The 13425-nt window shown below is 45.2% G+C and overlaps 1 protein-coding gene across 1 annotated transcript in view; it reads left to right on the top strand.

Moving 5' to 3' along the window:
- FBN1 (fibrillin 1) overlaps nt 1-13425 on the top strand; it is a 292212-nt gene that overhangs the window by 157711 nt on the left and 121076 nt on the right. Inside the window, exons 22-23 of the mRNA XM_029574409.1 lie at nt 602-739; nt 1285-1335. Coding sequence (XP_029430269.1) covers nt 602-739; nt 1285-1335 — 189 coding nt within the window. The remainder of the gene's footprint in view (nt 1-601; nt 740-1284; nt 1336-13425) is intronic.

Here is a 13425-nt window from a genome sequence, read left to right as displayed (position 1 = left end):
CGGCCGCGCACGTAACCCCTGTTACGCACACAAGAGCCAAGGGGTGGTCCAGGGTGTGGGGTGAGGCTAGTGCAGCAGCCATTTGCCGCTGTGCCGGGGGATCGCGTGCCGGCAGGGTGCCGGCCTGCGCAACTTGATTCAGTTCCTTTGGAGGAGCAAAAGGTAATAAAAAAAAAAAAATAGGGGTACCTAGGGTAGGGATAGGGGACGGGTAGGATAGGGGGAAGGGGAAGGGAGGGTTAGGGTAGGGAAGTTCCCTCTCAGTCCGCTCCTTAATTGGAATGGACTGGGAGGGAACTGGGGAAGCTGGACAATACGTCGCTGTACGATTTTTGCCTATGTCTACCCCCCTTGCGCGCGCCGCCTGCGATATTATAACATGCGCACTGGCGTGCGCATGTTATAAAATCGCGCATCCATGTGCGCGCCGGGTAGCGCGCACATGGACGCGCGAGCGTTCTTTTTTAAAATCTACCCCTCAGAGTATATCTGTTTAACACGTAATTTTGAAGTTATTGAATGAAATAATTTTGGCACTTTTGCACACAGTACCTTATTTTTTGTTATGGCGACATGCTGAGTCTTGATATTTTTCCAACAGAAACCATCAAAGGCACCTGCTGGCAGAATATTGTAAATGGAAGGTGTGAAATCAACATAAACGGGGCAACCTTAAGATCTCATTGCTGTTCATCGTTAGGCGCAGCGTGGGGCAGCCCATGCATCCCTTGTGAACCAGGTCAGGAGAATGCAATACTTTGCTTTAGCAGTCTCCTCCTACGTGTCCACTTACTGCTTTGTTTCCCTTGCTATCTTCCAGCGCACTGCATAGTCTCAGAAAATCATTTTTGCAGTTTCATGTTTTCCAAAAATAGAAAACATAATTGAGTGCTAGGAATTCCTCCCTCCCCCCTCCCCCCCACACCGTTACAAAATGGAGCATGGAAAAAATCTTTGGGATGCAGATCGTGAGTCACCCATCGGGAATTGACCAATCCATTATCTAAGCAGGGGATTTTAGCCAGATAAAGCATTTTATTTGACTGATGATTGTCTTGTCTGGTGCCTCCTTATTGAATAGGACTCCTTTCTGTGTTATATAAAACTAAACCTAGAGGTTTATATTCAAATCCATTTTGATGGATAACTCCCAAGCTCTCCATGTAACTCCAGGTTATCCAAGTTATCTGATTCCAAGCTATCCATGTAAATGTTTAGTTTTGAATATTGACCTGCTGATGTTTTAAGTATGCATGCCTTAAACCAATGTGTACTCTGTTTCAGACCCAGTCTGTTCAAGAGGATATGCAAGAGTCCGAGGCACAGTATGTGAAGGTACAGTAAGTGTGGCTGCCCTATCATCTGACAGATTTATTTTTTTTTTTGGTCAGCAATTTTACTGTTTGAGCTTGCTGTTCTACACCTCCACAGATTCTCCTCTTTGGAGCTCACATATTTAAAATTATTGAGAAAACTGAATGGTCACATGAGGCCTAATTTGCTAGGCAAATTATTTTCCCCAGACGCAGAGTACATAGAGCAGTTGATAAGTTAATGCAATGAAACATTATTACTTCCAACTTCTACATATTCAGTAGTACTAACAGTGCAACCTCACAGCTCTGTCCAATGTACATGCAGAATAGATGAATAAGCACAATTTAGCGCAACTGTTTAAACACAGGCATCAACATCTACTAAAAGTAGCAATGCCTCTAGTAAATTGGCTATTAAAAGCAGGTTTTTGCATTAGCTAATGCTGCTGTTAATGCAAAAGTGAATTACATCTCTTTGAGGTGTAGTTAAGACTTTGCATCAGCCACATGAGCCCAATTGTAAATTTTGATGAGGGCTTCCATTTTCCCACTCCCCGAACACCAACATATTTTTATTTATTTCTATTCTGTCTTTCTGCAATTCAGTGGGACCTCTGGGCCCTCAATCCACACCCCGCCCTGCTTACATCGGGCCCAACCTCCATGCAACCCTCTGTGCTAATCCTGTCCTCACTATAGCAGCCCCCCCTGAGGTAACCCTTAAAGTAACACCTCCCTGAGGCAATGCCCCCTCCATCCCAGTGAGCCAGCACCCTGCCACCCTCACTAAGGCTCGCCTTTTCCAATGACATCTCAAGAAGACTGAGGCAGGAGGAAGGGTAGCTCCTTCCTACCTTTCTGGAACCAGTTTCAGAATGGAGCTGGCTGACTTCATGCTGTACAGTGCTCCACATCTTATTGGGCATAGCACAGCATGACTTCAGCTGGTGCCATTTTGAATTTGGTGCCTATGAGAAAGGAGGGAGACCCATGGCCTCCTGCCTTAGTGTTCTTCAGATGACTTCAGAAGGGTAAGCCTTGGAAGGGATGGGGCTTTGCCTCATGGGAATTTGCTTGGGGGGGGGGGGCGGGGAGATGAGATTATGGGAAGGGGGGGGGGGAACTTACTCATGAGGGGTGATTTTCCTCATGGGAGGGATGGGGTTCTTTAGGGGTGTTAGGGGGACAGTTTGTGTGGGCTGCTACTCAGGGGACAGGAGCATAGAGGTGTTTGGGGCACACTGATCCCAGTATGTTAATTTAAATTGAAGTAATTCACGCTGCTGGCACTAACTCAGATTCATCGTTCTTGAGTTGCTTAGCATGAATTTGAATGCTAATTTTTATGCATCAGGCTATGTTATCTCCAGTTTAACAGTAACACCAACCAGTGTGCAGTTTTGTTGCCATGTGCGTTAACTAACGCAGGCCCTTAATGAGCATTAGGGCCTGGTTTATGGCTAACGCGGTTTAGTAAATAGACCCTTATATAGGGAATAGCCAGTATGCACAAGCTCTGAGCATGTCTTGCAAATGACACATGGAAGGAATTTGAAAATCTGTAAGCTATAACTATTCTTTCAAAATGAGCTATGTGCCTCTGCTGGACATTCAGGCCAAATCTGCACAAGGTTTAAAAAAAAAAAAAAAAAAATTAGGAGTTTTGTTACACTGTGTGAGGTTTAGCATGAATTGGAGCAAAGTGACAATTCTTTTTATTTACCTCTGTGGATAGAAGTTCACTGCAGCTGGTTAAAACCTTCTCCATCCCACTGCGTCCCAGATTGAGGTGTGGTGTCAGACTGATTGGCAGGATCAGTTTAATGACTTGACTTATAAAGTATTTCCCCCCCAAGGCACGGAACGGGAGAAAACTCTTGATAAATCTTGACCTAGAAACAAATTCTTCCCAGATGCAAAGAGAGGAGCCCCTCGGCACTCTCTTGCCTAGAACTCGTCTGATTTCAGTGAAGAGCCAAGCAAGGAGGAAGAAATAAAGGAACAAAAGGACAAAAAGGAAAAATGGGGGAAAAAAAAAGAAAGAATTAAAAATAGGGGGCTGCTGTACCTTGAGTTCCTATTTCAATTGAATTCTTAATTTTACTGAGCCTAGCAATTATTTGCTCTTTATTCCCAGGAATAGTTTTCATTTGAGGGAGGGGGCGATTGGTTCTTTTCATGTAGTTTTTTCATTTTGGCCATCAGCCCTGCCCTCTGCCAGCCACATAGGCCATAAAGTTTACAACAAAAAAAAAAGTCCCTTCCATGCCCCCCTCCCCACCCACTAATGCCCTCCGGATCTCTCTCCACCCGCATCGTACCCTATTGGATGGGGGTCCAAAGGGGGCAGGAGTGATCCCTCAGGTCAGCAAGTGTCGTTTTGGCATACGGCAGCAGTGGCGCAGGAGTGACTAGGAGTCGCTTCTGGCTTCTTTTTATGGATGGACATTCAGCAGAAACAAAAGGGGAAAAGAGACAAAATTTCCTGTTTTGTTTCAGGTGGATTTCAAAACAAAACAATTACAATTCTGACAACATTTTGTTGGAATCTCATTTCATTTTAAAAATCTAAAAAAAACAAAACAAAGTCATCCATCAGGCTTAGGCCTAGGCCCAAGACCAGGGCACCTTGCCTAGGGAATAGGCTGAGACCTAAAGAAGGGGCCGTGGCCTACTCCCGAGCATGAGGCTGGTGCCGGGGTTTCACGTAGGCTGCGGCCCAACTCAGCAGCTGCAGGATCTCAGCCTAGGCCTAGGCCCAGGCCCAATGTCAGGGCCTCATCAAAAGCCTAGGCCTGACAGATTTTGCCAGGGGCAGGAAATTTCCCAATCCCCACTTAACCTTCTCTGTTGGGGAATCCGACATTAGGGCCTGACATGCTCCCAACACCTGAGCCTCAACCTAGGCCAGAGCCCCAACACCAGTGCCCAGCCCAGAGACCTGGTCCTGACGACTGGGCATAGCTGGGGCCCAGCCCAAAATCTGGGTCCCAGTGCCTGGGCCCTGGCCTACGTCGAGGCCCAGGTTTTGGGACCTCAGCCTTGGCATCGGGCATGGGCTTGGGCCAAGGCCCAGGAATCAACTGGTGGCTGGGCCAGGCCCTGTTGCAGGCCTAGGCCTAGGCCATGGCCCAGGCATTGGGACTGGGCCTCCAAGCTGGGCCCTGGCATTCTGGGCCCTTGCCTAGGCCATGGTCCAGGTGTTAGGACCAGGCCTCCAATTGTGGGCCTTGTGTAGGGCCTAGGCCAAGGTTGTGGAAAGCTATCGTGGCCTAGGCCTAGTCTGTGGATCCCTTCTTGACCAGGTAAGTGGGGGCCAGGGAGGATCCTGGCCCTGGCATTTTTCCAGGTGGGAGGGTTGATTGGTGGGCACAGGATGGTTTGGAAGGCCCCGTTTAATTTTTTTCCATTTTTGGGGGGTTTTTTTGTGGGGTTTTTTGTTTTTCTTTTTAACTAAAGAAACTAAATAAACATGAAATGAAAAAAAATTCTTGGGGACCCCCCCCCCCCCCGCCCACCATAGTGAAATGAATAACGAAACAACATTTTTACCCCTACACACCCCTAGTTCCTTTAGACCCCTACAAATGGGGTAAGATGTTGGGGAGCAGGATCCAAAGGAGGGTGGTAAGTCTGGGGTGGGCGTGAGCTCTTTAAAATGTTTTCAGTGCATTTGGTTGGCAGGAGGAGGGGGGGGAGGTTTTGTAAATGAAGCAAATACAAGTGAAATTTAGTTCATTTTTCTTTCCATTAATTTCTGAAACAAAACGAAACAAAATAGGAAATGTAAAATTAGTTCCTCTTTGTATCACAATAAAAAGTATCTTTGGTGCATAAATAGCTCAGAAACTTTTGTAACCCTATATGTTGTTCATTTTGTGGGCTGTATTGGTTTAAAACACTAATTGGATTATCTTCAAAATTTACTACAACTGCAGAACTAGTGTCACCCTCTGCTTGGTGGTTGCCTTAGAAGACCGGGGCACATGAGGGTCCTAGGGCCACTATCCAGGCCTTTTCCCCACTCTCTCACAGTTCAGTAGATCCCTGGGACAAGGTTCTTTCCCAGAGGATGGGGGGCGCGGGAGGAATCAATCCTTCAAGAACCAAGGTGTCAGGGGTGACTCTTAAATTCACTGTCCTGGGGAGGTATCAGTTCATTTCACCTTTAAAGGATGTGAGATGGCAACAAAATATTCCGGAGGCTCAGATTAAGACTCCAAAATAATTCTTTATTGCAGAAGCTCTTAATTGGCAAAATGACACAGTTCATATCTGTTCTGGGCATTAACAGTTGGAAAATACAGGTCTCCAGTCTTATCTTTATCTGTGCGAGTGTCTCTCAGTAATGGGCCAGGGAAAACTCTCACTCTCCAGGAATTGGCAAAATAAGGTTTCCCCGGTGGACAGGAGTATCCTAAATGGGTGGAAAAACAACCCCTTCCAAGTTACTGTTGGGAAAAATATAGAGGTCAGTATTCAGACATAACTGGTCAAGAAAGTTATCCGGATAAGCTGTATCTGTGTAACTTAGCCGGGATATTCAGTGGTACGGCCGAGCTGCTGAATATACCCAGATAGGTCTAAAGTTAGCTGGATACCTTAGCTGGATAAGTTTGAATATTGCTACTTATCCAGCTGTTAGCCTGTTAAGTATCTCCTCCCAGTTATGCCCCCAGAATGACTCTTGTTTTATCTGGCTAGATTTTTAGCCGGAGAAGAGGCTGAATATATCAAAATTCGCCTTTTAGATGGATAACTTTAAGTTAATTGTCTAAATGGCTTTTGAATGCTTTCCTCCTAATGTCTTAGGCTTTGCACAGTCTCCCAAATAGTGCCTCTTCTTCCCAGAGTGATGACTCCAATTGGTTGTCCTCAGAATGTGACAATAGGTCTTACTCAGTTTTTTTCTTCAGATGACAAAACACGGCCTTTCCTAGCAAAGGTCCTCAGCAGTTCTCCCAGATGTCTTCAGAGTAGGAAGGGTAACAATAAACTCCCCCTCCTGCAGCGGGTCATCCCTGATCTAGCCCATGGTTTGTGGGATGGAGAGCAGCAGAATCTTCCCTACCTTCTGTTCTAAGCTAGTTATTGGACTCCCTGAAATCCTCCAGCCAGGAATATCAGGGCTTGCACAGGAAGGAAACCTCAAATGTTGGAACCAACATGCAGAAGGTTATTGGTCCCGTTTCTACACTTGATGTTATTCTAAGCTGTAAGGCCTAGAGCCCAGAGCAGGAAAACAAGCTCTAACTAAGGTGAACACTTATACTTTCTCCACTCTCTAACTCAAAAGCTATGCTTCTAGATGCTTATATGCCATTAGGGGGGGGGGGGGGGGCTGGCCATTCCAGCAACCTCAGTGGAAGAGCTGTTCCAAAATGGTGCACCCCTCCCTCTGCTACCAATCTCTATCCTAGCTCAAAGGGATTTAAGACTAGGGCCAGTTTTGTAATGAATCCCAAAGGGTCATTACATATCAAAACCCATCCCAAACTTCCAGGTAGCCCTGAATCATGGACAAGCCTTCCATTGCAATGTGATGAGCAACACACATGAAATGGAAATAAAAGAAATACATATATGAACAAATAAATAATTAAGCAAAATCCCTCAACAACAGATTGTCAAATATCATTTAGAAGCAAGCTAGGAGCTTTATGTGGTAACAATTGTATATACATATCCCAAACTAAAAGGAACTCCTTCTTCTTCCTGGACACATCAGCCTTTTCAATATACTCCTCGAATACACAGGTTTGGTGTAACAAATTTCTCCATTGGGTTATAGTTGGGGGGCGATCCAACAACCAACACTACAAGACTATCTTTTTGGCCAGCAAAAGGGCCTTACGAACTCAGTTTGGTGTACCTATCCCAAAGAAAAAGGTTCTGAAAATCCTAAAAAAGGAGCTCAGTAGCCTCAACAGGCAGTGGCACATCTGTCACCTCCTTAATGTGTACAGTATTAGCTTCTTCCAGAACTTCTGGATCTCAGAAGAGGCCCAAAACTGGTGTCCCAGAGTTCCTGTTACTAGATGACATTTAATACATTGGGCAGTCAATGAAAGCTTAACTTTATGGTCCATCTACTGAGGAAAATAAAATCTCCTCAAAAATTTGTACTGAGTCTCGCATAGAGTCTCATTGCAAGAAACCAAATTCGCTTGAAACAAATACTGTAATAGGATGCATCAAGAGTCACATTTAATACCTGGTTCCACTTCTGTACCAGATTATCATAGTTTGGAGGGCTACATGTCCCCACCAGGAATCTATGCAAAAAAGAGGCCGTGTGTCTAGAGGCTTTCTTAAAATCAAATAGCTCCTCTATCCAGTCTCAATGTTCTTGACTCATATCCTTTACTTCCAGGGATTGAATATAGTGTCTCGCTTGTAGATAAGCAAAAAAGTAATTATAATCTAACTCAAATTCTTGTTGCAATTCCTGAAAAGAACAGGGTCTCCCCTGAGCATTAAAAACTGCCCCAAAATCCTAAGCCCCTTGTTTTCCCAATGAAAACATATCCCCCATGATAACACGGCGTGAAGTCTCCATTTGCCCGAAAAGATAAAAATGATATCCTGCTCTGCAGCTGTAATGTAGCACATACATATTTTCATGCTTTCCACACAGTTATTATCAGGGGGCTAGCCCTAAGAGAGGCCGGCAGTACTGCAGGTGTCTTGTGAATTACATAACGTAGATGTAACGGCGAGAGAGAAGCCTTTTCCAACCTTATAGGGGTCTAATGGTTCGTATCCAACAACCAATTGTTTACTTTTTCAAGCAACAGGCCAAATTATACTGCCTCAAATTTGCTAGAACCATTTCTCTACCTCTCACCTCCCATACAATTTTGTCAGTGCAAATCTAGATTTCTTCCCCTTCCATAGGTAAGTCCAATTCAGTCCCTCAATTTTCTGCAAGTCCCATTTCAGAAGACACATGGGGACTGTTTGAAATAAACATAACCATTTGGGGAATATCATCATTTGAAATAAATTAACCTTGCCAAGCAAGGAGAGTGGGAGATCCACCCATGCTTGTAATAAAGTGTTTATAATCCTAAACATCTCTTGGAAGTTAATTCTATACATCAATGCAGGTTCTATATGCAGTATTATTCCCAGGTATTTAAAAGAACAGTCAGCCCATCACATTGGAAATCCAGCTCCCCATAATTGCTTAACCTTGTCTTGTATTGGTAGTGCTACAGACTGTCCAGATTTAATTTTAAGCCTGGTAGGTCCCCATAAAGGGTCATCTCCTCTAACATCACTGTTAAAGAACCCACCAGTTCCTCTATATACACCAGTATGTCATCCACAACTGCCACTAGTTTAATAGCATTGCCTCCTTCCACACCCACCAGGACACCCACAATCTTATAATTATCTCTAAGCCTCTGTAACAATGGTTCCAAAGATAAGATAAACAAAAGTAGCAATAAGGGGCACCCATGGCATATGCCTCGTTGGAGGTCAGTAACCTGCGACTGCACACTATTTGTCAATACTGTCGCAGTCTGTTCATAATACAGAACCTGGCTCTCCTGAATGAACAAATCCTCAATGCCAAAAGCCTTCAAAGTTCTCTTCAAACATCCTACCTAGCAGAAGATATATTTTTAGCCCCAATAGCTTCTAAAATTTGTCAGAGAACCCATCAGGACCCAAACTATGTAGAAGCTAAGCATTCTAACTCTATACATAAGATAATAAGATTGTTTTAGCAGATGAAACCAAGTAGACTAGGCATTGCTGCTAACCCTAGCCCCATAATTCTGGGCCTCCCCTAAATATGATCCACCTATTCTCAGCTTGATCCACTGTCTCAGGACCATCACACAAGAATACCAGAGCTGGTTACTCAACGAAATAATGGTTAAAGATACGTGCTGAAACTCTCTGTCCTACACTGATCAAGCCATCCATACTCTGGCATTACCACAATGGTAAACTCATTAAGGTCTGGGCTGCAGCATGACCAATGGGCCATAGCCATACTGGGTCAACTAAGCTGTTATCTCACTGGGGCTGGACTAACCACACCAAGTTGGGCCACAATCATCAAGACGTTCTGAGGCAACCAACGTTAAGTTTAGCACAAGGTAGCCTCAGCCTTATGGTTGAACCTCCCTTCCATGGAGGTACTGGACTGCTTGGTACTAGGTTGCAGAAAACTACCATCTACTGAAAGGTTGAATGTTGTAACCGGTCAGTACTGATGACAGTGTTCAACACCAGATCGAGACAAATATGAGCCGAAGGAGATTCCCTCATGTTACCCAGGGGATGTCTTAGCAATACTGGTCCTATGCTGTTGGGCTGTCTACTGTCAAAGTCTCAAGACAAGGAAGCTGCTACATATGTTCTTGATATCAGTGCTTGAGAACAGAAAACACTTACAAGAAGATAAATTAATAACAAACTTATTTGAATGAAATTCAACTATCAGTGTTTAGTGCATTGATTCTTGATTCAGGTATAAAGGAATATATATTAGACTCTCTCCTTAAAAAGCCAAGACCAGGCATTTAGACTGCTCCATCTTAAGACAGCCATAAGGAAATCCTGGTTGCAGGGCATTTTTCCTGGGAAGAGGAATAAAACACCAAGGCTCAAAGGGAAGCAAGAGGCTCCAGATGTGAAGAAAAAAAACAGGAGATTTGCTAAAGCTACTTGTTTGAAGACTACTGCATATTTTTGTTGCCAGCACTGCTGAGGTAAGCAGGCTCTTGGTTGTTAAGTTTTCATGTAAATAATAAGTCTGTAGAAGAACAGCCAGAGTCTAGGCTAGTCTGTCTCCCAGCAAGCTAATGACCACTCACACTGTGTGAAAAGGTGACATGCATGACTCTTGTGGAGTCAGCAATAGAGCTGAAAAGACCTATGCTCTCAGGTTCTAAGCCATATAAACCAAGTAAACGCAACCACCTAAATTTATAGGTGAGCTTTGCATTACCCTAGTTAATGCCAGCTTCAGCCTGAGCAGATGTCTTGCCAATGCAAGGTCCACTGTGCGAAAGTGACAATTGCAAGGGTGACCCTTGCAGTCTGGGTTTGAGAGACCATAGGACCAGTTTGCTGGCTTGTCCATTGGCCACACTTCCACCACCTTTCATGAGTCTTCCTGGAGATGAGGTTGATGCATAAGCCCTTGAGCCTGTCCCTGTCTTTTGAGAGGTCTGCATACAATGGGGACACCACAAGTCTCATATGGAACATCCCAAGACATGCATGGCTGAGCCAGGATGCAATCCCTGAACTGGAATCCTTCTGTTCCTTTTGATCCCAACCCAAGGGATTGCAAGTTATCACTGCCCCAGAGGGCATGTCACCTGGTGTCAGGTCCTCTCAGTATCCTTGATATGCCGTAGCCAGGGATGCAATTGATTGTTCTGGGGCCCCTGCTGAGAGAGTTCTGTCAGCCCTGGAGGCTCTTTCTCTCTGCCAGCTGACATGTGACTGGAATCTGTGATCTTCTGTATGCCAATGCACAGGACTTATCACTTGACACTTGGTATAGAAGAGCCACACTGGGTTCAGTGGGCTGGATTGACCGCTATCATTTGCTCTGATATATATTGTAACCAAACTTCCAAATGATGTTTGAGTAGTGATTTATCAAATAATAAATTACAATATATGTCCATGTCTAACCACAGGGCCGACTGGGATGGCCCTAAGGATGGGGACACTAGTGAGGAACTCATGAAGGCTTTGGCCTCCGTTTAGTTTGCTCATGAAATCAGACCTTTTATGCATGTGAGGAGGAGGATGGGCGGGAGGGAAGCTGAGCACCTGGTCTTCAGCTCTTCTAGAGATGAGCCGGGACAGTGGGTCAAGGGACCTGGTCACACTGCACCTGAAACAGTATCAGAGAGCTGCACTGGATGTGCCCAGAGAGCATGAAGACTGCTGTCCTACACCTAAAACGTACAGTGAATTGCTATTTATTAAATTAGTGAGTTTGGGATGCGGGGCATGAAGGAGCCAAACCCAAACAAGTCACACCAGCCTCAGCAATAGCATTACCTAGAATAGGGCAGGCTATGGGGCTCAACAACCCAGCCTTGACAGCAAAGACACCTAATACCCTTGCCCCAGGCCTGAGCCATAACATTTATCAGTCTTACCATGGGAAAATCAACTTTTATCACGTTTTTTTGCACTCATTTTTACATTTGTCAGACTTAAGTATCCATTAGGGATGTGCATTCATTCTCAATGAATGCAAAAAATGCAATGAATGAGGCCACTTTCAGTTTGTATGAATGATAAAAGTTGAAAATAGGCCTTGGACGAATATACATGAAAGTTTTAGTGTATTCTTTTGCTTAAAAGAACCAAATAAAACACGGACTTCTCACGGGTCTAGGCCTCGGCCTAGTCCTGACCCGGGGCCTGGACCCTATACTATGCCCATGCCCGTCACTGGAGCCTAGCCCAAGGTGTAGAGTCTTGGATGCTGAGACCTAGTCCTAGGCCCAGATCCAATGCAGGCAAGGCAGAGGGCAAATTCCTTTGCTGATGCCCTGGTCTGGACCTAGGCCCATCGCTATGGCCAAGCTGAGGGCATGTTCTGGTTGCCTAGGCCTGAGGTCTAGTCCTGGGTCTGATGCCGAGGTCTGAATGAGGCCAAATCCTGTCGCTGAAGCCCAGGTCTAAGCCCAGTGCCAGAGTCTAGGAGGAGCTGGGTCCTAGTCGCTGATACCCAATGCCTAGGCAAGGGTTCAATGCCGAAACCCAGCCAAAGCTGGGTCCCGGTCGCTGAGGCCTGGGACTAGGGCGTAGGCCTGATGCCAGGGTCTGGCCTGAAGTAGGGTTCCATCACCAAGACCTAGGCTTAGTCCAGGGCCTAGGACTGGGTCCGACACAGGATCTAACTAAGGCCAGGTCACATTGCTGAGCCCAGGACTAGACCCGGGCCCAGCACCAGACCAATGCTGGGTCCCATTGTCTGGGCCCAGGAGCAGGTCTTTTGACATCTTCTTTTCTTGATCGAGCAGCTACAAAAGATATTTTTTTTTATTTTCTGTTTTTTGTGTTTCTTTTATGTTTTTTTGTAGGTATTGTATGTTTATTGTATGTTTCTTGATATTGTTTGTAATCCACTTAGATCGACTGGGTCATCATAAGCAGGTATAAAAGATTTTAAATAAATACTTTCTCCACTGTTACTGCAGTGCTTTCCTCCAAGGTGCATAATGCTGTTTTATTGTACAGCTGTACAACAAGCTGGTACCATCCACCTTGAAGGAAGGCACTGCAGTAACATCACTGTGGTGTGTCCTCCAGACATAAGATGTCATTTTTAGTCATCAGATCAAGAAAAGATGATGTTAGAAGGCCTTTTCCTGGACCTCTAGGCCTAGGCCCAGGCCCAAGTCTGGTCCTCAGTGACCAGGACTTGGCTTTAGCCGGAGCATGGCCTAGGCTTTAGGCCTAGGCTTTAGGATCCGACCTCGGCCAGGGCCCATCATCAGACCTGGGCGTAGGCCTTCACCTTGCAGACCTATGCCCCAGCATCTGAACTAGACTTAGCCCCATACCCGGGCCTTGGCAACTGGGACCTGGCCAGGTCCTGCATTGGACCCTCAGGCTTTGGCAATAGGATGTGGCCTCAGCTGGCCCTGGGCATATGCTTTGGATCTCGATCTGGGCCTCGGCAAGCAGGATGGGTCCCACCGTTGGGCCTTTGGCTAGATCCTGACTTGGGCCTTGGTGATGGGACCTGACCTCGGCTGGGCCCAGGCTTCCGGTGTGGCCCTCGATGAAGGGACCAAGCCTCCGCCTGGCTCCTGGCCTGTTTTCCTCTTACACTGAAGGTTGAGCAGTAGCAGTAAATAGAAGGTAATATTGAAGGAGCTAAGCTAGGTTGTTAGGCGAGGTTCATCGCAGATGCACTCTCAGATTTTAATTATTTCAAGTACTTGAACAATGTATGTAGTTTTTAATTGGATGCAGATTTTTGTTCTGTTCTGTTAGTTTATTTTAGCTGATAAGTATTCTGTTATTGATTGTACAATGCTTTAAGTGATTCATAAATGTCTTTTTATGAAATAAATAAATACAAATAAATAAAATAAAATAAAATAAAATA

The sequence above is a fragment of the Rhinatrema bivittatum genome, chromosome 13 (assembly GCF_901001135.1).
Source record: "Rhinatrema bivittatum chromosome 13, aRhiBiv1.1, whole genome shotgun sequence".
NCBI classification, from domain to species: Eukaryota; Metazoa; Chordata; class Amphibia; order Gymnophiona; family Rhinatrematidae; genus Rhinatrema; species Rhinatrema bivittatum.
This window is presented reverse-complemented; position numbering and strand designations above follow the sequence as displayed.